Source organism: Mus pahari, chromosome 1 (assembly GCF_900095145.1).
Source record: "Mus pahari chromosome 1, PAHARI_EIJ_v1.1, whole genome shotgun sequence".
NCBI lineage: Eukaryota > Metazoa > Chordata > Mammalia > Rodentia > Muridae > Mus > Mus pahari.
Window position 1 is genome coordinate 122,307,388 of NC_034590.1, and position 26,282 is coordinate 122,333,669.

Consider the following 26,282-nt stretch of genomic DNA (forward strand, 5'->3'; position numbering starts at 1 on the left):
TTCTGAAGTGCTTCTGCAAGGAAAGACCTCCACTGAACGGGTCCTGGAGGCCTCTTAGCCCCCGACTCTCTGGGAAGGTGGACAAGAGAGAGGTCTCTATGTATGCCTGTGATCTCGGACAGCTTTGGGATTCTCCTGTGATGGGCTGTATATTTGGAAGCCTGGAAGAAGCTGCTTAGCCGGCTTCAAGGACATCTGGTTGAACATGACCCAGAGATCTATGAAGGGCATCCCTGAGCACAATGTATAATACCCATCGAATGTCAGATTTTTCTGTAGTGCTTCCCCTGTGTCCCTAACCTCCCTTCCCGAGCCCTGTACACGGTATTGAAAGAGCCCTCTTTCCCTTCTCTCAGGGAAGAGATATCATGACTTTAGCTGGAGATGTCATGTCCTAGGGCCTCTGCTCCAGGCTCCAGCCTGGGCGTTCCCTGAGTCCTCTCCGCAGGCCTGTGCCTAGCCCCTGTCCCATGTTACCCCAAGACTCCTGGCTCTTGGCCCAAGGCCAGCCGGACCCTCTCCTCCTCCCCTCTCAGTTCTCCAGCTATTTACAGTTCTAAAAAATTGGTTTCTTTTCTCCAGGGCCAGTTTCTTACACTTTTTCTCTTCTCTCTCTTTGTTTCTGTCTCTCTCTCCTCCCCTCACCCCTGCTCCTGTCCGTGGGGCCTCCTCCATTCACCCCCGGCTGGTGGGCTGCCCATCCTGGGCAGGGAAGGCCGGATGGTGGTGCTATCCCTGGTATTAGGGCTTTCGGAACAGGATGACTTTGCCAATATCCCTGACCTGCAAAACCCAGGAACCCAGCAGAACCAGAACGCTCAGGGGGACAAGAGGTACGAGCACGGGCGGAGGCCGGCGGCAGCGGCAACAGCGGCAGAGAAGGAGGCACGGAGAGGCCACCTGCCTCAGCCGGCCCCGACTGCTGGATGAGGTGGTGGTGCCTTCAGCAGATGCTGGAGCAGGAGAAGCCCTCCAGCTGGTGTTCTGTCCCCTGAACACCTGAGTGGTGTCCCGTGGGTCTATGAAGGGACCATCCTGGGACCATTCTGGATCAAGCCTGCTCCCCAGCATGCTTGTCCTGGCCTGGAGCAAGCCCAGCCTCCTGGGCCCCATCTCCCTGCTTGCCTCCCTCTGCTGCCCCTCCATCTTTCATCTCTGCCCCCCTTTCCAACCCAGAAATCCCCGTTTCCCCGGTGGTTGGTGAGTGAGGGTGGATGTTGGGGAATGGCTAAGCCTGTTCTTCCTCATCCCCACCATCTCAACCTCCCCCTGCCCTGCAGGACCTGTTGTACCACTCAGCCATGGAAGAAGAGCCCCTGATGGGGAGGGTCTGGGGTGAGGAACCTTGGGAGAGGCCTGGTGACCAGAAGGGTGGCCACTGAGCACAGCCTCCAGAAAGGGGATTTGGGGCCAGCTGTTCCCAGCAAGGTCAAGGTCTGGTTCTGCCAGGCTCCCTGACCCCATTGCCTTCCTCAGGGCCCAGTGAAGGCCAACAGTAGTAGCCTGGTGGCTGCAGGACAGGCTGGACCTCCTAGCCTTCTCCACCTAGAATTCTGGGAAGCAGCTCCTGCTGTTCCCTCTGTTGAGGAGTGGGTGAGCAATGCTCATAGGTAAAGGGAGGGTTGAAGGTTGCAGGGTTTATTAGCACTCCCAAAGGTAGAATCTTTACCCACTTGTTCCCTCAACCTGGCCTTAGGCTGTGTTCTCATCTACTTGTGCTCAGTTCTGCATTCCATGAAATCAAAGACAGGGCATGTGGGCCAGCATTGGTTTAGCCAGAGCCTTACTCCATGACCTCAGACACGTCAGAGACCCTGTCTAGGCCTCTGTCAAATGAAGCATTGAGCAGGGTGGCCTCTGAGGAACACACACTGCTTCTAATGAGGAGATGGGCCCTAGGGCCGGGGCAGTTGTCAGATCCTGTGAGCTGAGCAGAAATCAGGTTTAGACTGGTAACCCTGGTGCTCATTAAAGGCCTTTAGGGACTGGAAGGGACTGCCCCAGGCTGCTGCTAGGGGCCTGTAGCTTAGGAGAGATAGGCTGTGTTTGACAGCTGTGTGGCTATCTCACAGTCGCTTCTGGAGGCCAGCCCTCTCTTTCCTTCACACCCTGAATCGACGTTGCAAGTCTAGTGGGTCAGAAGTCCCTACTGAGTAGGAGGGGAGAACCTGTCCCTTCACTTGGTGACTTGGCTGGTGTCAGTCCCTGAGCCCGTGTATGTGAAGAAGGGGTGGGGGAGTAGCAGGGACTGCCACCCCCAACCTAACTGGGTCTGACAGAAGCCACAGGGTATCAAAGATGGGCTCTAAGCAGGCCAGAGGACCACGAGACGAGGGGGTTGGGGCCAGGGACAAAAGGATGCAAGGGGGGACTGGAGCCCTCTGAAAGCCTGTGAAGAACCCAAGCCCTTTGCCAGGGAGGGTTAGGGGGAAGGTGTGAAGCGTGAGGGAGCAGATGCAGGCTGGAAACGAGATTTCACATCACCCATGTGTTAATTAACCGACTCCATTCTCACCCAACAGCCTATTTATACCTCCTTGCCACTCAGGTCTCCATATTTTAGTACACCCATCCCTTCTGATCATGACATCAGCTTGTCCTCTGCCTGCCTGGGAAAGGTGGGTGTGGAGGTGGAGGCTTTGGGCCCTTGCCACCACCTGGCCCCACTTTCCGAGTGGACACATGCCATTCTCACCTGCTCATGCCCTCCCATATTTGAAACTCATTTCTCATAGCTTGTGGGGTGTCTCCGAGTGGGTAGCTTCAAGGGCTCAACTGACCCTTCTCTAGTAAGTCCCCTATCCCATAGCTTAGCATAGGTGCCCCCACCAAGCTGTCACACCTCTGGGATCCACCCTTTGACTTCTGGGCCTTATAGCTACAAGCTGGCTCATCTATCCCTTCCTCTAAAGCATGCCCTCTCTACCCAGCTGACCCCTGGACCAGGTGTCTTGGCTGTTGGAGGAAACACCCAGCCCCCTTGGTCTGTTAAGCAACAGGCTCATGAGAGAGGAGAGAGAGAGGAGAGAGAGAGAGAGAGTGCTCTGTGAGGAGAAGCCACTTCAGGGTCCATACAGAAAGGATGAGTATCTAACAAGCTACAGAGGATGTATGTGAGGGACAGTCTGCCTCCTACCCACCCAACATTTCTTGGTCCCCTGAGGGCTCCCTTCTAGAATCCCCCAAGCACTGGGCCTCAACATCTACCTCAGGTACTCTCAGGTGTAGGAGCGGGTTGGGGGATGGAGCCTCCACCCTTGCTGTCTGTCCCACTCATTCTCCCACACCACCCACTGTGCCCTCACGGCCATCTTTCCAGCATTTCACCTTTGCTCCTTGGGATCCAAATGGTTTCCACCGTGGCCCCACCCCCACCCTGAGTGGGGGGCAGAGCGGACCAGGCCACCCCCATTGCTCGCCTCCTCCGAAGCCACCATGTTTCTTCCGCCTCTGTGTGTCCCCCGCCTCCTCTCTGCCTCTCCTGTCGGCCGCCTCGCTCCTCCTTGTCCCCTTGTCCACCCAGCAGCCTTCTCCACACGTCTGACTAACCTTTCTTCGCCTCTCCCTTCTTCCTCTGTCTCTCTTCTCTCTGTCTCCTCCTTCCATCTGCTCCTCACAGGGGTGTCCCTGGGCCAGTGACCAGCCCCTCGGCCTCTCCCTCTGCTGATCCCTATGCCTATCTCTGTCCTGTGACCTCCGACAGCTTCAAGCGTGCTGACCATCTTTTCCCAGGCTGCTTTGCAGCTATGCTGACGCTGTGGTGTGGCCAAAATAACTCCGACTTTCTCATACCTTCAGTAGTCAATCTCACGCTCTCTCCTCTCCTGCTCTATTTTTAACCTGACTTTACCTCTCCAGCTATTTTCAGTCTCCTCTTCCTCCCCGTGCCTGTCCGTGTGAGCACGTGTCTGTGTGTGTGTGTGTGTGTGTGTGTGTGTGTGTGTGTGTGTGGTCGTGGAGGGGGGTGGCTTGTATGTACCTGCTACTCTGTGCACTGGTGTGTCCGCACCTCTAGGGTGTTCAGGGAGAGGGCAGGCAGGTGGGTGGACGTGTTGTGCCATGTTACAGCGCAAGGTCAGGGTCTCACGGCAGGTGTATGGTGCACCTGATGGCCCGCTGTCCCTGCCTTTCCTGCTTCTGTTTTGTTCTAATTCACGTGCACACTTTCACGTGACTGGGTCTCCCCCGTCCTCTACCTTTGGGGATCTAAGTGTGCCCTCAGCTGTGTGTGTTACCACAGAGGTGCTGGCTGCACTGCCTGTTGCCTGTGCTGTCTTCTCCCTGTCGCTCTAGATATCTGTTGGGCTTGTGTGAGTTTTTATGTGTATATATGTCTGTGTGTGCATGCCCTGCTGTTGGATCCTGGTGTCTTCCCCAGGGCCTGGCATATTCTGAGCATGTCTGTATCTGCCTGCTGTGGCCGCCCGTGTACTTCAAGCTGGTCTGTGCCAGGGGGTGTGGCTTGTATCCAGCCTGTGTGGCTCTGTGCTCTCAAAGCTGTTTAATTTTAGCCTTCCCTAAGCCCTACACCATCTCTTCCTCACTGCCTGTCCCCACCTTTTCCTCCTCATGAGACATTCCAGCCTGGTCCCTGGGCAGGGTCTTAGTTGCCCCTTCCTAAGTCCCAGATGAATGGAGCCTGGGCTAACCACCTGGCTGTTAAACCAGAGATCCCGGCCCCCTGGACCAGCATGGCATCGGGTATGGATACGGTTGCCAGCTAGGTGGCAGCCTGTCTTTCTCTAACTCTGGGTGTGTTGTGAGTGGGGAACGGGGTGGGGACTAGGGCTCTCGGGGTTATCTCACGCCCTAAATGGCTGTTAAAGCTGAATGGGCACTTCTTGTGCCATGTTAGAAATAGAACACAGGGTCTTGATTAATGTTGGATAAGCAAGCACTTTATCATAGAGCTACATCTTCAGCTGGTAAAAGAGCTTGTATTAAATCAGATTAAAACGTTAATGCTCAGGGCTGGGGTGATGGCTCAGTCAGTAAAAGACTTGCCACACAAGCACAAGGACCTGAGCCTCTAGAGCCCATGTAAAAAGAAAAACTGTGCGTGGTGGCTTTGGAAACTCTATGCTGGGACGCTGAAGTCAGGCAGGTTCCTGCAACCCACCAGCTAGCCAAACTTTGCAAGCTCCAGACCAGTGAGAGACCCTGTATCAAAAACAATAGAGACAACACCCGAGGAATGGCAATCAAGGCCTTCACATACATGCACGTACATGTGCATATACACATGCACATACAGGCATGTGCACAGTGCTTCACTCTGGCCGCATGCAAATGTAATATAGAGACTCCAAGCACACGGCTGGTACTGTGTGAGACAGTTCAAGAACACTTTATCACAGCAGAGAGAAATTGCCAAACAGAGCCATGTGGACAGTGGTCCCCACCTCACCTTGGCTATAAGGTGAAGAACACCTTGGCTCTGCTGAGGCTGAGCAAACATAGGCGGGGCTCTGGGAGAGAGACTGTGGAGTGTTTGTAGAGGGTAATGACGTGGAGAGACACCTGGACAGGCCACCTAGTGCCTCCCCTTTCCAGACTGGATGGAACAGGTCTCTGCAGAGCCGGGGAGCTCAGAGAAGAGCCATGTAAGCCAGAGAGCTGGGGGGGAGGGGCGCACGGCTTTGGGGAGTAACAGGAAGCGTGCAGGCTCCCTCTAAACAGCCCCCACAAGGCAGCTCAGCCAGTCACCTGAGACAGAGGCTCAAGAAGGATGATCCCCGATTGTGGGTCTTCAGGGAACACTAGGCTTTCTGTGAACAAGGGTTTCACTCCTGCTGGCCCACAGGAAGTGGCAAGGGCTGATTTCTCAGAGAAGATCCTGTGGCTACCCAGACCCATGGAATCCAGCCCAGCCCTACCTGAAGCCCGTGTTCACTGGAACTCCCTCCCTACCCCCACTTCCAGGTTGCCTGCAGGAGGGAAGGCTGTGAATACAGCCCCAGTGCCCGGCCAGACGCCACACGATGAGTCTGACCGCAGAACGGAGCCCCGTTCCTCTGTCTCGGACCTCGTCAACTCCCTCACCAGCGAGATGCTCATGGTGAGAAGGGTTGGGGACAGGCTGTGGGGGGACCAGAAGTAGGCAACTCAATCAGAGACTTAGGTACTCAGTGCCAGCAGGGTGGCTTTGCTGACTGAGTGAGGCCTGCTCCCCTCCACCCCCATCTTCCATCCAAATGCCTTTCCGTGCCTCAGATTCCTCATTTGTCTTCCTTTGGTCCTTTTCTGAGCTGAGAAAAAGCCTAGGGAAGCCTACTCATACAAGATGTTTCTAATGTCCTGGGAGGAGAGGCTGTGGGGCAGTGGCCTGAAGGCACGTGCCCCTTCCCTAAAATGGCAGAGATCCCAGGGGTGACAGTCTTGTAGCCCACCAGTGGCCTCTGTGGCTGACTGGCTTATGGTCCCAGTCTAGGTTGATCACCTTAGCTGCAGTTCTTATGACACCTCCTGGTGGCACCAATGTGTCACAGCTACTTGTTCTTCCCAGAGGCCCAAGGACTGGCTTGGCAAGTTGGCAGACAAGAACCAGTTAAGGATCTGGTGGGCTGGAAGTTCCTGGAAGGAAGGCTTAGAGAGGGTTATGGTGGGGACCCAGCACCTTCTCTTTCCACTGGGCTCAGATAGTTTCCTCCGCGCCCATACTGAGAAGGCAGGGTCTCACAGTTTCCGGGGCTGCCAGTCTGTCCTGTCTCAAGTAGCAATGTACACACAGAATCACTGGCTCCTGGGTAAGGATTCGTGTTTCCAGGCATCAGGCCTGAGGTGGAGCGTGCATCTGCATGCCCCTTGGCCTGGCCGTTCGCGACTACAACTCTGTGTAGGCTGGTTGTCTTTTGCTCTGTGCAGCCCGTTGCCACAGACCACCCTGTCTCATTGCATAGCCCCTTAATTGGTGCTATTTCCCGGTAGTCAAGTTCCCAGAAGGGACAGCCCTTTCCCAGTCAGCTGGCCAGCCCCTTACTGCCCTGAGGGAGAGGCTGGCAGACTCCAGCAAGCAGCGGAAGGAAGTACAGGCCCATCTCCCTCTCGTGTGCTCCACAGATGCCCGGAGGTGGGAAGGCAAGTCTAATTACCCAGCACTCTGCAGTGCCAGGTCATTCATATTAACAGTGACAGTAAAGATAAGCAGGCCAGAGTATGACCTGTGACCTCACTCTGTGGTGCTGTCCAGACCCCAGGCTGCTGAGGTTGAGGGCCAGGAGTCAGATACCTAGAAGTGGACAGAACCAGCCTCTCTGGGGAACGTGGGACCTGGCACAGGCTGGCTTAATGTCCTTTAGGGCTTACTGCTGGGGCAGGGGAGGAGAAAGTTGGGCAGCCTAGTTGCCATGGAAATGGCTTGTTGACTAGAGTTCAGAGCTGGGCCTGGAGAAAGCACGTGGGTGCTTAGCTTCCGTCCCTTTAGAGGTGAAGTCTGTTTAGACCGGGTTCCCCCATGAGACAGAGCAAACTTAGGGGGGGCTGAGGCTACCCACACCTACGATAGCCTAAGACTCCCCCGTAACAGGAGAGGGAATGGGGGTGTGGGTAGTCTTGGCTGGCTCTGCCTACTTGTGCCATGAATTCTTTTACCCTCCTGGGAGTCCTACAGTCTTAAGTCCCATGGTCCCCCGACTGTAGGTTCAGGAAGTAAAGTTCAGGGGAAGATGGCTGCTGGGAGCTTAGGATGTGGGGACATCGGGAAGCCACATCCTGAGTGGGCCTAGGATAGAGCCTGCGGGCTGCGAGATCAGCCAGGGACTAAGCAGGGGCATCAGCAATGGGCTAGGAATGTAGTTCAGGTGACAGAGTGCTCGCCTAGCATGCATGAAGCACTGTTTGATCCCTAGCACCTAATCAACTAGGTGTGGTGGCACGTGTCCCATAAGCCAGGGGATAGAGGCAGGGGGCCAGAAGTTCAAGGACAACTTTTCAACAGCGAGCATTAGAGGCCCCGTGGGCTAAATGAACCCCAGTCTCAAACACACACAAGTTCAGTGCAATATCCCTATTCAGCCACTGGGTGGCGCCAGAGGTCAAGTTCAAACTAAGGTCTAAGCAGGAGCGAAGAAAAGTAGCCAGGAACCCACAGTTGCTGGCCACAAGCCTGACTTCAAGTTATGACTAGCCATTCAATCATGGGACTTGAGGTGAGTGACCTGAAATCTGTGTGCTCCGAGCCAAACTTTGAACATACCAGTGCCTGCCTCAGGGTAGAATAAGACACAGAGGAGGCCAAGCACAGGGGAGAGTTAGTGTGTGGCAGGTGACTGACCCGTGGGCAGTATTTTCCATCATCAATGCATCTTGGACACTTCTCATTGGTGCAGGCAGGTCTTTGCTCTCAGTGGCTGTGGGGAGGGCCTTCCTGTGACTTGGGGGCTGGGCCTGTTGAATGGAGCTTGAAGTCAGAGACGGTCCCTACCGCCATGAAAGCTTGTATGTGTAATTTAACCTCTTTGAGCCAGTCTCCTCAGCAAGAGGTGAGTGACAGCCGCCTGGCCTGGCCATGAGAAGGTGGTGTAAGAGACTTCACCATGGTATGTGCCTCTGTCTGCCTTATGTCACTGTGGTACCGTGTGAAGGAGCTGGGGTTGCCTCTCCAAGAAGCAAGGTGGGGGCAAAGATTTTCTGAGAGAATGTGGGGAGAAGGCAAGTGCCGACCATTTCGTCCTACCTGCAATTGCCTGGGGTCCATTCCTGATTCCTCTCTATCACCTAAGGAGATGTAGACCATAAAATACCCAGGTCAGCAGGGCCCCTGACTGGGCAGGGTAGGACCTCAAAGCCTTCCATTATTCTTAGAGAATGATAACCCAACTGGGAGAGCCCCAACTGCCCCCTTCCATTTCCAGTGAAAATGTGACACCCAACCCTTCCTTGTGGCCACCACTGCTGTTCATACCTGTCAGGTATCTACTCTGAGGAATGGAGACCAGGATCAGGCATAGCCTAGAGGTACAACCTCAGTCCCCAGGGACCCCAGCCTGCTTCAGTCAGAGTCCCTGGGGACATCCTGGCAAGCCTATCTTAGTCATGTCCCTGATGTCTCAGCCTCTCATCTGAACACTTGCCTTTCCTATCCTGTAAACGGTATCATCCACAGCCCCCAGAAAGCCCCTTTATAAGAGTTGGTGTGCCTCCCATGAGTCTGTAGGGCTGGAATAGGAGAGAAGGCCAGGGCAGCTTAGGGTGACTCTTGGAGACAGTTTCAAGAAGAGGTGGGAAAGCTGGGTGTCCTGCTCACGACTCTGGGGTCCAGGAGGTACAGCCATCCTGGCCCTGTTCCCCTCCCTTTCTGGTTAAGGCAGAGCTCTCAGAGCCTGAACATCCTCCCTCCACTGGCCATGAATGTGATGGGCCACTACCCCAGCTGGCCACGTGTTGCAATAAGGAGACATTGGCTAGCAGGCCTCCAGTCTAGACAGGTTTCCAGACCCTGGCATGTTGCTCAGGAACCTGGTAGACAGGATCCCCACCAACCTACCATCTTTTCCCCTGCAGCTCTCTCCGGGCTCTGAGGAGGATGAGGCCCACGAGGGTTGCAGCCGAGAGAACCTGGGCCGAATCCAGTTTAGTGTTGGCTACAACTTCCAAGAGTCCACACTCACCGTGAAGGTCATGAAGGCCCAAGAGCTGCCAGCCAAGGACTTCAGCGGCACTAGTGACCCCTTTGTCAAGATCTACCTGCTACCCGACAAGAAGCACAAACTGGAGACCAAGGTGAAGCGGAAGAATCTAAACCCGCACTGGAACGAGACCTTTCTATTTGAAGGTGAGGCTGGTTGCTGCTCCCGAATCTCTGCCCACTGATCCATCCCACCTGTGTGGCTGCAGTTAAGAAACATGGACAAACCCATGCCTGCAGGCACACGGGCATGCAAGCATGAAGGATGCATACACACAATAGACTCCCATGCACACACATGCCTGTTAACCCAGGGCATTTTGCTCAGATTGGTCCCAGGAGATGAGAGAAGTCAACAAGCTGACCACAGGCTTTGAGGGGGGGAGATTGCTAGGGTCCCACCTTATGACACTTAGAGGTACATTGCTCTGGAGCAACCAGGTAAAGGGGCCCTGCAAATCTAGTGAAAGTGCCAGAACCTTCTGGGACTCTTTCCTTCATCTTCATCCTCATTCTCCTCAGCCCTGGTCTAGTCTGTCTGAACTGGAACCTCAGATTTCTTACTGGCTGTGTGACATTAAGGAAAATCCTAACCTCTCTGGTCCTCAGTTTCTTCATTTATAAAATAGCGGTAATAGCGGTAATTAAACAAATTAGTAACTTTTCAAAGCACATAGAGCAGGCCCTGACACCTAAAAGGTGCTGATGCCAGCTCCTTCAAGATATGGCCTGTTGCTGGCCTTTGACTCCTTACTGCCATGGAGGTAAGCAAGAGCTCTGAGCCATTCCCTCTGTCCAAGAGGCACTAAGCCAAATGTGCCCCTGCTCTCAAAGCCAATCTTATCTCTCATATCTGAGAACACAGGGTGTGCAGTGAGGGGACTTCCTATCCCAGGCAGGGTGCTACCGTGGGAAGCCTGACGTCTCCCCATAACCTGGTTCAGCTAGGAAAACTCAGTTCCTGTGGGTTACAATTGCTTTGAGGAGCCCTGGCCTGGTCTTTTAGAGCCCAGCAGGCTTATCCCGGAGACCCTTCCCCAACTGGCACCCAAGCCCATCAGCACCTGTGCATTCTGTGCCTTTGCATTGTCTGTGACAATGACTCTCTTGTAAATGCCTCTGTGTCTCTGGGCCCTTCCTACTCAGGTCAACATGGGCACTGGGTTAAAGATGGCACAGTTAATCAGAGGCTTGGCATGTATGGCCAGCACATGGGTCCCAATCCTCAACTCTCACACACAAACGTTTGCTCACTGCTAACTTTTAGCCAGATCCTGGGAGTTCAGAGAAGAATGAATCAGTCCCAACTCATGGAGGACAAAGCTGTGCTGATGTTCTGTGGGAACCCTGTACAGTCTCCTCTTAGTGTGCAGAGAAAAAGTCCTCAGAAACCAGCCATTCAAGGCAGGTTCTGATGGATGAGTTTTTGACATATAGGAGACTGTTTCATGTGGCACTGGAAAAACTGATTTAGACGCAGGAACCTCTTAGAGCCACTGATATTCCCAGGACACTTGTTTCCATGCATGTCACCTGAACAGATGCCAAGGGTCACCTGGGCAAGGTCCCTTGGGACCTTCAAGATGAGTAAGAGATGTCTTCCCTAGTAGGTAGAAAGGGAGACAGACCCTGCGTGAATCAGAGGGATCATCTCCAGGCCCCTCTGGGGTTTCTCTGTCTTTGGTGAAGAGCCTACTAGTGTTCTTCCTGGCCCTTCCTCTCTGTCACTCCAGCTGGTGAGGCTCCCTCAGGTATTCCCTTCTTCCTGCTCACACCTGAGTACCTCACAGCACATCCAGGCTGGCCTGGACCCACCCTAGGTCACCTGTGCCTCCCAGAAGTCAGACTGCCCTCCTCCCTTTCTCTTTCACTCTGGCCACACCGTAGGGCCAGCACACTGACATTTATACATCCATTCAATTATTTATTCTATGTGTGTGCACATGTGCCTGTGTGTGTGTGTGTGTGTGTGTGTGTGTGTGTGTGTGTGTGTGTGTGTGTGTGTGTGTGTGTGTGTTCAGGTGCACGTGCACATGCTCATGCATATGTGTGGAAGGTAGAGGTTAACACTGGGTGTCTTCCTCAACCATTGACCTTTTATAAGAAAATGTTTTATGTGTATTTGTGTGCATCTACATAAGAACAAGAGAAAAAGCCTTCTGTGTGAGGGGCCTGTGGAGGTCAGCAGTTATGAGCTCTCTATCATGATGCCAAGCCTAATGACCGTGGTTTGATTCCCCAGGATACACATGGTGAGAAGAGAGAACCAGTCCCCTGCCGAGCTGTCCTCTGACTTCCACATTCACACTGGCACACGAGTACCCATGTGTGCGCATGAGCACACACATACACGCACACATTCACACACATAAATGCAATTTAAAAATATTAAGTGGCTACCTCGGCCTGGCAGGCCAGCCATAAGATAATGGGGGAAAGAGATGGATGGATCTGTTTGGGCTTGCCCTAGAGCCAAGAAGGCACAGTGATAGAGTGTGCTACAGGGTAGCCCACCCCATCTGTGATGCCAGGAAAGAATTAGAAGTAAAAGTTGAGAACTGGCTGGAGCAGGCACGGTGGGGATCACAGGTTAGGTCCTGTGAGGACAGAGCGAGGACTTCAAGGGATCAGGGGAAAGGTGCAAGGATGGAGCCTGGGCCCTGAGGGAGGAGTGGGTACCAGCCCACAGAAGGAAGACAGTGGGGCCACACTTTGGAAGGATTGGGTCCCAAAAGAGGCTGGCTTTCCTTCTGAATACACTGGGATGTTAAAAGGAGCAGGCTGTGGCGTGTTGGCTATTTTTAAAAAATCAATCTGGCCACAGTGTTGAGAATGGGCCACGGGAGGAAGCATGGGAACAGGAAGGGCGGTTTGGACATTCTCGTGGCTGCTGGGCAAGAGGTGCCGGTGGTTTGGGTATCCATGGGCTCTGTTTAGGAAGAGCTGATAGACAGGCTGATCGCCAGCCTTGGGAGGAAGTGAAAGAAAGCAGAGTCCCAGAGCATGGTCACAGGCACCTTCCTGGTTTCCCTGTCCCCTCTCTTCCTGGGACTCGTTATGTGACAGCCTCATAGCCTCGGGCAGAGCCAGACTTGATGGAGTGGAGCAAGGGGACCACTGCCCAGATCTGAAATGGGCACACAAGCAGTGAGCACATTTGTCCTACCATTGGTCCTGGGACTGTCACGTAAACCACTGAGCCTCAGTTTTCCTATCTGATGGGTCACGCGAGACAGTTCTTGCTGGCCCTTCAGAAAGTGCTACTGCAGTCAGCTGTGGCCCCCTGGCCTAGGCTGGTGGCAGAGGTCACAAGGACAGCCCCACTCACAGGATCTTCCTTCGTTCTTCCCCATCCCCATCCCTTCCTTCCCCCTCCATCTTTCCCTCCCTTCTACTCTCCTATCTCCCCCTTTTCTCCATTTTAACTTTTCTTGCTGTGATAACACGTCTCACCTTGTTTCTCGGCCCCAGGGTTTCCCTACGAGAAAGTGGTGCAGAGGGTCCTCTACCTCCAGGTCCTGGATTATGACCGTTTCAGCCGCAATGACCCCATTGGGGAGGTGTCCATCCCTCTGAACAAGGTGGACCTGACCCAGATGCAGACCTTCTGGAAGGATCTGAAGCCATGCAGCGATGGGAGTGTAAGGCCCCCTGTAGTCCCTTAACTGAAGCCGTGTGGTCAGGGCTGGCAGAGGGTCCTCACCCAGCCTCAGCCCCAGGATGTCAGCAGGGCTCAGAGTGAAGCCCTGGATAACCTGAACTGTGCAAAGAGCCTAGGGCTCTGTTCAGGGAATTGAGAGCCCCGAGCAAGCACAGGCTCTCCAGAGGAGAGGAGATGGCATGGCAGTGCTGACAAACAGAGGGGCTGCTATCACCCAGGTCAGGGCAGAAGGGACCTGTGGACAGCTAGGCTCTCTGACCACACCCTCCCTTCTAGTTGCCACACCTGTCATCCCTGCAGGGAGATCAAGGGGAGCATCCCCCTCCCTGTGGCCCAACCTCACCCTTCTCGTTGCCCTACAGGGGAGCCGAGGGGAGCTGCTCTTGTCCCTCTGCTACAACCCCTCTGCCAACTCCATCATCGTGAACATCATCAAAGCTCGCAACCTCAAAGCCATGGACATCGGGGGCACATCAGGTGCTGCGGCTTACCACAGCAGGATGGGCGGGCCCGTGGGGGAGTTTCCCGTGACACAAGGGTCACTTCAGATATGGGAGATAGAAGTGTATGGGGGCCCTTATCCTAATCCCTATGTTAGTCCTCTGACTAGAGATAGCAGAGCTCTTTGGACGTATTCTGGGTCAGTGTCATCTTGGCAGCCAGGTTCCCTGAATCGAGAAGAAAGGCAACATTGTGGTGGGAAGACCCTGGTCCCAGCTCATGTGCTGCTTGGGAAGACCCATACTAGCATGAGAACACCGACGCCATGGCCAGGGTCTTTTTAGGTTCTACCATATGCTAGTGATCCCTAATCCATCTTGTTCTTGCCTGGCCTGGCCTCATCACCCACTTAAAAAGCGTGCAGCCAGCTCCCACTTAGGTGTTTGCACCTAGAAGGGCATGAGGATCCTTGAGTCCCCCCAACACACACTCTGTCCCTCTGACCCTTCATCTACTGTCACCTACCAGACCCCTATGTGAAGGTGTGGCTGATGTATAAAGACAAGCGGGTAGAGAAAAAGAAGACAGTGACAAAGAAGAGGAACCTGAACCCCATCTTCAATGAGTCTTTCGCCTTCGACATACCCACGGAGAAGCTGAGGGAGACTACCATCATCATCACTGTCATGGACAAAGACAAGCTCAGCCGCAATGACGTCATTGGCAAGGTAGGACTGGGGTGCACAGCCAGGCCCAAAGGCTTTGTCCTTAGGAGGCAGCAGGGGCCAAGGACGAGCAAACCAGGAAAGACCCAGCCAGACAGGGAAGGAAGGGACAGGAAGTACCTGGAATTCCCCAAAGGTTTTCTGAGGTCTCAGACTGGTTCAGCCCTGCTTCTGGGACGAACTGAGTGGGGCTGTGGCAGAGCCCCTGCCAGAAACCAAAGACCTTAGTGACTTCAGCTAACTGCTCTGCACAATGATGGCTGGGCAGTCCGGAGTAAGTTACTCAGCCTCTCTGAGCTTCTGTGTTATCTGTAAAATGAAGCTGATGCCAACCCTGCCGATCATCCCAGAGTAAGATCAGAAGAACCACCTGAGATAGAAGGAAATTCTGGATGGAGGTGACCTCTTCTTGCATGTTTGGCAAGAAGCCAGACATGACTTGAATTTTTCGACAACACAATTCTCCACTTTCTACTTTGAAAAGCATGTTCCCGTGTTTTTAACTCAATGTTAGGACTCAGCATGGACACAAAATCCAGCTGCCTGGGTCCCAGTTTTGTTGTTTGTGGCTTTTAGAATGGAACCCAGTTATACACTGCCACCAAGCTACACTTCTTATACTGAAACGCCACCCTTAAATGCTGTCACCTCTCTGAGCCTCATTCTCTCTGCTTCAAATGAGAGTCAGGGAGTGCTAGCTACACAGTGGGAGCATTTGATAAGGGCACAGTGAGACACTCATCCTGGCACCTGAAGCACATGTGTAACTTCTGTTGTCCTAGAAGCTAGTTTTGAAATGTTTCTGCCTATGGTGTGTGTGGTACTCATTAACAGAAGTCTGACTTCCATCGTATTCTCTTGTTTTGTTTTGAGTCAGTCTCCCTGGCTGTCCTGGAACTTGCTCTGTAGACCAGGCTGGTCTTGAACTCTAGAGATCCACCTGTCTCTGTCTCTACTGCTGGGTTCAAAGGCATGCGCCACCGGCTCAAGCTGGCCTCAGATTCCTTATGTAGCTGAGTATGATCTTGGATTTCTGATCCTGCTGTCTCTCTCTTCCAAACACGGTGATTGATTATAGGCAGGTGCCATTGTGCCTGCTTTATGCAGTGCAGGGGAGTGAGTATGGGGGCTCCACCTGTGCTGGACAAGCACTCATGAACCTTGACCAAGTCATGGAAGCTTGACCAGAAATAGTGCTGAGAACCAGTGATCAGGACAGAGGAAGTGAGAGAGTGGAAACATGGGTCCCTAGGTATATGTGATGTGTTTATAAAAAGATGAAGAGAAGAGGGGATATGTTCTAAGGAGGTGCGGTGAAGTATGGGGGAAGGGGATGTCTCAGCAGGCCCATGCTGAGGCATCCCTTCCCCCCCCCCCCGAGGGACCAGCCACAGGACAGTATAGTATAGAATAGAGTTTATTCATGGTATGGGGAGGGCAGTTAAGAGGGTAGTTAGAGGCAGAGAAAGGCAGAGGGAGAGAGAGAGGAGTAGAGGCTGGCCATGAACTCATGGGGGGGGAGGGAATGGGGAGGGGGAAAAGAATGGGGAAGGGGGAAGGGAATGGAGAGGGGGGGAGGGAAGAGCAAGGGAGCAAAAGAAAAGCAAAAGAGCCGGGCGTGGTGGCGCACGCCTTTAATCCCTGCACTCAGGAGGCAGAAGCAGGTGGATTTCTGAGTTCGAGGCTAGCCTGATCTACAAAGTAAGTTTCAGGACAGCCAGGGCTACACAGAGAAACCTGTCTCAAAAAACAAAAAACAAAAAATGAAAAAAAAAAAAAGAAGAAGAAGAAGAGCAAAAGAGCAAGGAGGGGGCAAGTAGTCCCTATTATAGTGGGACAGGCCTACCTGGCTGTTGCCAGGTAACTGTGGGGAGGAGCTTAGACAGAGTGCTAACAATATGACTGTTTTAGATACTTTTCTTCTGTTTTGAAAAAGCACCATGACCAAGGCAACTCATAATTTAATAAAATTAATAAAATAATAATTTAGACCTCCATTTCAGAGGGCTAGTCCAGGGCCATCATGGTGAGGAACATGGCAGCAGGCAGGCAGGCATGGTGCTGGCACAGTAGCTAGGAGCTCACATCTGAGTTGTCAGCGAGATCTAACTGGGAACAGCATGGGCTTCTTAAACCTCAAATCTCAGCCCCAGGGACACACCTCCTCCAACAAGGCCACACCTCCTCCAACAAGGCCACACCTCCTCCAACAAGGCCACACCTCCTCCAACAAAGCCACACCTCCTCCAACAAGGCCACACCTCCTCCANGCCACACCTCCTCCAACAAGGCCACACCTCCTCCAACAAGGCCACACCTCCTAATCCTTCCCAGACACTTCCACCAGCTGGGAACCAAGCATTTAAATATAACAAGTCTATGGTGTCCTTCTCATTCAAACCCCAACAATAGTGTTTGGAGAAGGATGGTCTGGCATCTGCAGAGAAGGGGCCAGTCTGGAGGCATTCCCTCAGAGAGATGAAGAGGAGGACCTAGTTGTTGGGAAGAGAAAAGCAGCTAGCCTTGTGGAAGAAAGCTGGCCATGGGAGTATTACTCAGCCAACCAGTGGGCATAGGTGTGGAGACTAGAGTGTATGCTGTGAGCAGGGCCCACTGAGCCCCCCAGAGGCCCTTGCAGGCACTCCTACAGCTCTGCTTCATAGAAATAGGTGTTCTTGGGGAGTTCTTTAGCTTCCTTTAGCAGTCCAGCCTCCTGTGGGCCAAACCAAGTCAAAAATGGTTTTGTTCTTGCCGTGGCCTGGGATAGTTTCAGAAGCCCAAGGACCTTGGAATCTTTCTGAATCACAGGCCCAGCTCAACTCCTGGAGGCTGGGAATCTGGCCTTGTTCCAGGCTATGGTACCAAGCTGGGCTGATGATGCTAAAGCAAGTAGGCACTAAGGAGCACTTGGCTGTGTCCTGTGGTGGTGGTAGTCGTGGTGATGGTGGGGCAGTAGGGTGGAGTACTTAATGAGCCTCAGAGGGAACTGACTGAGAACTTAGTCCAGAGAGGGCGGTAGACACGCACAATCTCCAGCTGTCTGTATGATCAGTGACGTGGCACAGAGGAGTCCGAGTGGCACAGAGGAGCCTTGAAGCTGAGAAAGATATTCCACCCTTGCAAAGGGTTTGCTCATTTTGTCTTGGTGTTTTATCATTTGTTTTGACAGGCTCTCGCTTTATAGCACAGGCTGGCCCTCAAACTCACTAAATAACTCCAGGGTGGCCTCATACTCATAGCAATCCTTCTGCCTCAGTGTGAGAATTTTAGGTATGTAAGTTTAAATTTACAGAAAAGTAAGAAATGTAATATGGCGCATCCATATCCCGCTTGCCAATGTCCTCAATTGCTAGCCCCTCACAATGTATCTTTCACTGCTTAAGGAACTGACATGGGACCTGCCAGACTTCATTTGCATTTGGCCAGTTCTTCCACTAATGCCCCAGGCCTGCTCCTGGATCCAGTATTAGCTAGCACATTGTACTCTGTTGTCAAGGCCCCCAGGCTCTTGGACCTGTGACAGTTTTTTGCCTTATGAGTTGTCATCTTGATGGCCTTAAGGTGCCCTGGCCAGGATCTTGCAACACTGTCTGCTTTTCTTCTAATGTCTCTGGTCTTAAGCACTCATGGTGTCCAGGCCAGGCTCAGCTGAGACTGCTTTGGGAGTTTCTGGGGTAGCCCTGCAATGTTGTGGAGCCCTTACAAGAAAAGAGCCTGGGCTGGATTGGTAGTCTAGAACCACCAAGACGTGCCTTATACCATTTTGAACTTTTAAACTATGACTGAAGGTAAGACTCTTAACTCTGTGTACATTGCTTTTCCCATCATAAAACTGGGGCTAATCAGGTAATTTGTTCACCTGCTAGGTTTGTAAGCGCACATTGACCTCGAGATAGTACAAAGTCTGGGGTGAGGACAGGAAATGCAGGGAGAGGGGAGAGACAATAACAACGATGTCCCTTCCTAGGTCAGGGAAGATTGCCCCAGCCAAAATGCCTGTGCCCTGACCTTCACTGCAAAATAGGTAACAGTTTGATGTCAAAGGGCCAGGCATGCCCAGGCCCTTGAGCAATAGCAGTCAGGAAACTAGGTCAGGCTGGCAGGAAGGGAAAGGGGCAGCCTCTGTGGGCCAGGCTGTTACTATGGGACAGAGCCCAAGCCTCGGAGCCTGCCATAACGCATCTTCTCTTCCTCCCCAGATCTACCTGTCCTGGAAGAGCGGACCAGGTGAAGTAAAACACTGGAAGGACATGATCGCTCGTCCCCGGCAGCCTGTGGCCCAGTGGCACCAGCTGAAAGCCTGAGTGGGGCCGAGGGAGGCTCCAAGGGCCAAGGCCTGGCTCCCCATCATGCCCCTACCACTTTATGCACAATGCCCAGCCCGGCCCCCTGCCATGGTGAGGGGAGACCCCGAGGGCTCAGCCAGGGAGGGGTACCAGAACTCTACTGGGCCCCATTTCTAGGAAGTACCAGCCGCACCCCATGAGTCCAGCTCGGGGGTGGGGGCTTGGGAGCCATTCCCTGCTTTGCCTCTTTCTTTCCTGACTTGCTGATACTAAAGATGTGGGGGAGAGCTCAAGAGCCAGATGGGCAGATCCCTCCAGAGGCCCGCCAGGTGGGCATAGCCCCCGTTTTCTTTAAGGCAGTGCCTGGAGTGGAGAGAAGCCACCCCTTCCCTAGATCCCCTTTTTGGGGCCCAGAAGAGGAAGGCCGAGGCGTTTGGCCACGGCCTGGTCATCAGGCCCATCCCCAGCTTCAGGTGCCGGCTGGGCCCTGGACACTGAGGATAGTATATAGCCTGTGCTCCAGAGTCCTGGAGATGTGGCCCTGTGTATTTGTGTTGTGTCTACTGTGTGTGTGTGTGTGTGTGTGTGTGTGTGTGTGTGTGTGTGTATGTGTGTGTGTGCCCACATGTGTGTACACATGTGCACCTGGAAGCTCATGAGCACATGTGGGAAAGGGGGTGCTCACTCCCTATCTATCCCCCTGGGGCCAGCAATGCTGATTGGCTATGGAGAATAGCAGAGTTTCATGAGGATGAAGTAGGGCTGGGTCAGGTAGAGATCAAGGCCACAGGGAAGGTAGGAGAGGAAGGGTATGGACAGCTGAGAAGAAGTGGGGACCAGGGCAAATGGCTGCTGTTTCAGCTGCCTCCTGGCACCCACTTTGCCTGTCTCTGTAGCCCCCACCCCCACAATCCCCCAGTATCGATTCTCTACTGCAATGTTGTTCCTTGGGCCTGGGCTCACACGCCGTAGGCACCTACTTATCGTGTGCATGGCCTTCCAACAGGGCACCACTCCCATCCTTCTCAGGCATTCTTAACCCCTCACCCGGGGACCCCCACCTTTCCGGATCTCATATTGCAGCCAAATTGACATCTGCTCCACACTCTCTGGCTTGGATATAGCCCCTGATCCCCACCCCTTACCCCAATGCCTCCACCTTTTCTTTGCATAATCTGATCAACCCCTGGCCTTCTCCAGGCTTTCTTGACACATACCCCACCCCTACCCCCACCTCAGAGTAGTAGCTCTTTCTGCCCCTCCCACCCACCACAAAAACAGAGGAAGCAGGGAGCATTCCAGGAGTCTGGGGTTGCCATACCCAAAGAAGCTGCCGTCGTTTCTCCCGGCCTCTGCTGAGACTAGAACTGGCTTTCCTTTGGAAACAGCAGACCCCAGAATGTCCCTCTGAAGTCCTGTCATCCCTCTGTGCTGTATTGAAAAAAGACCCAGCTGGTGAGAGCCTCAAAGCCAATTCAGAGACTTGAACCCAACATACCCGAATTCTACCACCAGGTGGCACCAGAACACCACATCTGTGGTAGCAGTTGGGGCCCACATTACAGTTCTACCCTGGCTGGCAACTTGACACCCCCAAGGATGGGAGGGGCTCTGAACTGCATCTGCTTATCTAGAGCACAGTGGGAGCACAGTTATGTGGGCACCGCTTCCTTCCGTGGGCTTCTGCTCTAGGTGTGAGATCTCCTTTTGTCCATAGCAAAATGTCCTTAAATCAGATTTCACACCCTGTCCCCAGGGTCCTGGAGGAATCCCTTATGTAGTAGGTGAATCATTCGTAGAGTGAATAACTCCATTGTAAAACAACTAGTTACCCATATTACTTGTAAATCTAAGTGTTTGTATACTGCAGCTTTTGCATTAAATAGGACCATATCCCCCACTCCCTTGCCCAGCTGGGTGTAACCCCAGGAGAGGGGCCCTCCCAACCCCCTGAAGAGGCTGTGTGGGAACAGAAGAGGGTAATGTAGGAAGTCTGGAAATTCGAGAGAGATCGCTGCCATCCTTCTCTCCATCTGCCTCGGTCTCCTGAGTATGTCCACTGAGCCCTCTGAGAGACCTGAGCAACCTGCACCAGTAGGTGTAAGGTTGGCAGCGGGTTTATGTGAAGCGTGCTCATGCACCATTTAGCCAGTCAGCTCAGAGAGCATCCCCCCCCCCCCGAGCTGTTCTGCCCTCAGACTACTAGGAACAGTAGTGACCCAACCTGGGATTCCTCAGCCCCCCGAGTGTAGGTGGAGTGGGGCGTGGGGGGGGGGCAGACCTTGCAAATAAATGGTGGGCGGAGAACAGAGTGGGTTTGCACAGGATGCAGCTGGATGATACAGAGTCTGGGCATAGGATGTTAGGGCAACTGGGGGAACATGGAAATGGGGGGAGGGACTTGAGGGCGAGGAGGGCACCAGAGCTCTGCCACCACTGTCCTAGGATCTTGGGCAAGTCACCCACACTCCCGGGGCCTCAGTTTCTCCATCTGTAAAACGATGGTAATAATACTTCACCTACCTCATGGGGGAGGTTGTGAGGCCACCATCACCTGACCTAGGGGATCAAGGCAGGAGGGCTCTGAAGGTGCTACCCAGAGCAGAGTTGTCAGTGAGGCCTGAAAGCAAGGCCCACCTGCCCTGTCTACCCTACCCCACAGAGCCTCTAGGGACCGCCAGAGCCAACCTGCCTCTTCACTGTGTCCCCACCCCCTTTATGAGCGTCATCTGACATCTTGTGGGCACCCTAGACTTAGTTGTTATGTCATTTAGGTAGCTTTTCTTGTGACCATCTTCTCCGTGTAACTGCTATACAAATTCCACCTGCCCCAGCACACCCCTCCACCTGCCCTCCAGCACCAGAGGCCAGGGAAGGGACAAAGGAAAACAGCCACAAAAGAAAAAAAAAAAAAAAAAAAAAAAAGCCAAGGGGATTCCCAGCTCAGCTGGGGCCCCCAGGGGTGGGAACTGGTGGCGCTGTTTGTATTGTGTTTGAGTCCTTGAGCGCAAGTGTTTTATAAAAAATAAAACAAAAATCCACTATCACACAAAAAAAGAAAAAGAAAAAAAAATACAGCAAAGAGAACTGAAGACAAAAGGGAAAAAGAACCATACAATTTTTTCCACCATATGCACCCTCTAAGCCAGCAAAATTTTCCTCTTTGCAAAATCATATTTTTGTGGGAATGGGCCCTGCTTTTTGTGGCAAGGCCTGTTCTGATTAATAAAGGATCGTGAAAAAGTAGGGCCTTGGCTGTTTCCTCTGTGGGTCCCAGCCCTCTCTCTCTCTTCTTCCAAGGGAAGCAGTAGCTGGGATTGGAGGGACTGGGGAGTCTTCGGGGTATCTCCACTCAGCTTGTCACCTCTGACACTTGACTTTTCACTAGTGGCTTGGGCCTGCCTGGGCTTCAGATCAAGACTAATTCCTACATTCACCAGCTGCCCCAAAGTAGAGATTATTGCATGCCCCAGGTCAGACCTAAAATCATCTCGGATGTAGTGGGATCTCCCTGAGATCTCCAAGACCTCCCTTGGAGTCCACTTGTCTGGATACACACTCTCTCTCTTGACAGAGAACCCTTTTATCCCTCTCCCAGGTCAGTAGAAAAAGCAAATATGGGGACCCCCCCCCCAACCACCACCTCACCATCACCTGCTCAGCTGCTATGACTTGGGGCCAATGTCTCCTTCCAGGTCCTGGCAGGGGAAAGAAAGATAGCCTGGGCTCTGGGTCAGACTGCTGCTGGACCTGTGGCCTTTCTCCAATGTATTGTCTAGGCTGATTCTCTATGGTTGGGAGAAAAAAAAAAATCTCTCCAATCTGAAGAGCCCCGTTGGCAAGTTCCAAGCTGAGGGCCTGAGAGACTCCGGTGCCCTTCCGTCTGTGGCTCTGGCAAGCCATGCCCTTTGCTGTGCCCTCAATGTCCTCTATTCACAAAGAAGCAATAATTTTCCAGCCACTCCCTGCTCTGTCCAGGGCAGCTGGCCTGCCAGTTCTCAGGGTACTGCAGAAGGCCAATCATATCTGCTTCAGATAGGCACTAAGGGAACCCCATAATTCCATGGGTCCTGCCCCACTCTGAAGTGAAGAGGGCCACATACCCTCTGTCCCCCACATCTGGGACCAGCAGCTGCCTCCTTAATCTGTACTAAGTACCCCCATTCTGAAGCGGCCTGCCCTTTCCCCTCTGCCCCTTAACTTCCTACAATGTAGTTTAGACATCCCTTTTAAAAGGTGTATGCAGGCTAGGGTATAGCTCAGAGGTACGGCTCTTGCCCTAGTGTGTACAAGCACCTGAGAGGGGATCAAACAGTTTCTGTTGACTTCTATTCCAGAAGTTCAAGGGAGTCCTGGGGTCAGGTAAGTAGCTTCAGGGTCACCCTGGGTTTTGTTTAGCTTTTCTTTGGGAAAACAAACCCAAGAAACAGTTTTAGCATAGTTGGTTCAGCACAGCAGAGGTGCCAGGTCCTGACCACTGGCACAGGGCCTCTACCCTGGACTTGTCTGGCTCACTCCCTCTGCCTGCTCTGAGCTACCCATGCATCTCTTCACGTGCCTGCGTGAGACCACTTTCCTTCTCCCGAAAGTCCCTCCCAGATGCACTACTTCTAAAGGTCTCTCTGGCCTTTCTGGATTCTGGGCTCTCCTCTCCTTCTCTAAGAAAGACAGCTGAAGGATAATCCGAACATGCTTGACGCTCCATCCTGAGCTGCTCCCATCTGTTTCTTGTGAGGTCATCCACTTCCCATGTTCTGGGTCCTGTGTTTGTCTGTGTGTCTGTGAATGTACACGTGTGCGAGTGTGGTGTCTCTTAGATTGTGAGCCCTTGGGCAGGGTTCCCTGTCTGAACAGACGTTCTGTGTGGCACGCCTGGCTGTGGTAATAAATGTCCATCTTCAGAATCAGTGCCCTGATGTCTTGAGGAGCTTTGGGAGAGGTTTAAGAAAGCGTGGAAGGAGGGGAGGAGCTTCTGGGGAGGGTCTCCTGTTCCTACTCACCCCGTTTCTCCCTTTATCAAACCCTTTGGGTAGGCAATTACAAAGCTAGAAAAGGATCCTGCTAACATCCCAGACTCGGATGCCCTGCCTGCCAACCCAAAGGTCAGCTGGTCTGGAGGCTTGGGACTCAGTCCAGAGTCTTGAGAATCAGAGGGGAGGAGACAGACTAATTCTCATCCATCTCACTTGCCAACTTGCCAGCCAGCCAAGGCTGGAATAGCTCTTCCATAGTGGGAACTGAGCACTGGGTTAGGAGTCCACAAATAGGCCAATAGACAGGTCCCAGACTCGCCTCAACCTGTTTCTTGTCCTACCATGTCCTCTTTCCGCCACTCATGTTCCCTTGGCTTTTTCTCCTGCTCTGAATGCCAGCTCCCTCGGCCTCTCCCCCTGCCTGCCACACACCCAACTCCCTAGAGCTCTCCTGTCCTACTCACATGTATCCCACCTCTGACTGCCCCTGACCCTGGAGGGGGGGGACCACAAATGAGGCTGTGGTTACAAGTGTCACACAGCTCTTCCTTCTCTTCAGGGACCTAGCCAAGATCTTATAGGGTGGCGATAATGGGATCCCTCACACCTCACATCTTCACCACCAAAGGGAGCTGGGTCAGGGGAACTGGCAGTAGACGTTCCTTTCCCAAGTGCCCTCATTTCTTCAGAGAGATCTATACCAGGCACCAGGCATCAGCATGAACTCTAAACAAACTAACTTTCCAGAAGAAACTGGATCTGCTTCTGACAGCCTCGGTAGCTCCTCCTTGGATGGCAAATAGCCATGGATACGGGTGCTACACTGGATAAAGAAAATAAGTGTGGGGGGGGCGAGGGACTTGAACATGAACATCTCGGGATGATGAAGGAGAGTCCACTGTAAGGCATTGCTCAGACCATCTGGCCTTGGGCGAGTCAAGGCAGGGGAGCAGAAACATGAGAAAGGAAACTTGAGCTGTAGCTACACAGGAAAGAATGGTGGATAAAACGGTGGATGGAGTCTCGGGCTGGAGCATTAGACTTAAAGATCCAACTTCTCTGCTCCAGATGGAGAAACCAAGGCCCAAGTATCCAAGACTTCATCAGGGTCATTCAACCAATTGCAGAACCAGGAGCAAAGACCGACCTGGTCCATGGTGGTTTCCCCTGTACCTGACAAGTTCTGGAACCAGAGGTCAGTCCCTGGTGGGCTGCAGCTCTCACTCAACCTACCTAATAACCTCACATCTCAACTATTACCCCCATGTACCAGACTCCAGAAAGCCCCAGAGCTCCAGAAGGAACCTCAACAAAAACAAAGCTTACAGCTGGGCCCCACATTATTAGTCTTACTCCCCACCTTTCATTCTGTCTGTTTAGTCTTAACTCACTCTAGATCTATACCCAGCCCCCTCCTTACCCAGAGCCCAGCCCCATGTACTAGCCCAGCTACTGGGTTGAGCCTGACCTTTTGGCTCCATATATGACATCAGCTCTCGTTGCCATGGTGATGGGGGGGGGCAAAACTGAAGGAACTGAGGCTGAGAAAGGCAAAGGAGAATCGAGCAAGTACAGTCACAGAGTGGGAGGGGCCAGTACTGGCAAGCAAATAGAGGAAGGGCAGCCCAGCTGGTGGGAAATCCAAGAATTAGATCCCAAGAACCAAGCTGCAGATGACCCCCACAGTACAACCAAGGGTAGGGTGAGCCAGAACATGAGGACATCCGAAGATGCCAGGTGACCAGCTTCAGGGAGCAATGCTATTTCCTTCTGCAACGGGCACTTGTTCCCCAGACTAGAAGGACAGACACAACAGCTGGCTAGGGTCATCCTGACACAGAGTTGGGGCACTTGGGTGGGGGAGGTGCACCCATAGCAGTGGAACTTGGTGCTCCCGGGCTTATAAATAAATAGACATGTGGGAAACACACATTCTTTCTCCAAGAAATAAAATTTATGTTTACAAGGATTTTTTTTATTTCTTCCTAAAGAAAACACTACCTTCTGGGGCTCCAGCCCCTGACAGTGTCCCTGAGTGTCCTCTGGCCCTCTCCTCCTATTATTGCTTGGATCTGGCCCTGGGAATAGCAGAGCTTGTCTCCTCAGCCCCTCGGAGGCTGTCCCTGGTGACGGAGTAGAGGCACACGGTGCCTGTCCAGTGCCCCATGCCTTGCCAGCCACCCTGACTGTGCCCATGTAAGGAAATGGAGAGTGCAGGCGGTACAAAGGCCCTGAGCAACCTCCTAGAGTGCAGAGCCCCTCTCTCTTGGGGCAGGAGGCCCTAGAGGCACAGTGGCATCTTCTCATACTTGATAACTGAGGGCACAGGCTGCAGGAGAGGGAAGATCTCTCTTTGCCCAGTAATTCAGCACAGGCTGAGAGAAGAGATCCGGAGGAAAGATGGGGTGGGGACCCTTCTCTTCTGTGTGCCATACAGCTATCAGGAGAGACCTGGCGGAGAACTAGGGCCCCAGTCTATGTCTGCTTCTGTCTGGGACATAGTCCCTATGCTCTGCCTCTGGCCAGAACTCCCCCCAGCCCCACCCCAACACACACACACACACACACACA

At 53.1% G+C, this 26,282-nt stretch overlaps 1 protein-coding gene across 5 annotated transcripts in view; it reads left to right on the forward strand.

The window, feature by feature from the left end:
• The window catches only part of Syt7 (synaptotagmin 7), a 62,254-nt gene extending 39,905 nt beyond the window's left edge, over positions 1–22,349 (forward strand). For 3 of the 5 annotated variants that reach the window (XM_029535169.1, XM_029535179.1, XM_029535177.1), the window contains 7 exons: positions 711–833; positions 5,923–6,058; positions 9,502–9,772; positions 13,097–13,266; positions 13,649–13,763; positions 14,256–14,455; positions 18,652–22,349. In XM_029535169.1, the coding sequence (XP_029391029.1) occupies positions 711–833; positions 5,923–6,058; positions 9,502–9,772; positions 13,097–13,266; positions 13,649–13,763; positions 14,256–14,455; positions 18,652–18,756 (1,120 nt within the window). In that variant the 3' untranslated portion in view covers positions 18,757–22,349. The remainder of the gene's footprint in view (positions 1–710; positions 834–5,922; positions 6,059–9,501; positions 9,773–13,096; positions 13,267–13,648; positions 13,764–14,255; positions 14,456–18,651) is intronic. The other 2 variants (XM_021195222.2, XM_021195214.2) reach the window with 1 other exon arrangement.
• Positions 22,350–26,282: the final 3,933 nt, after the last annotated feature.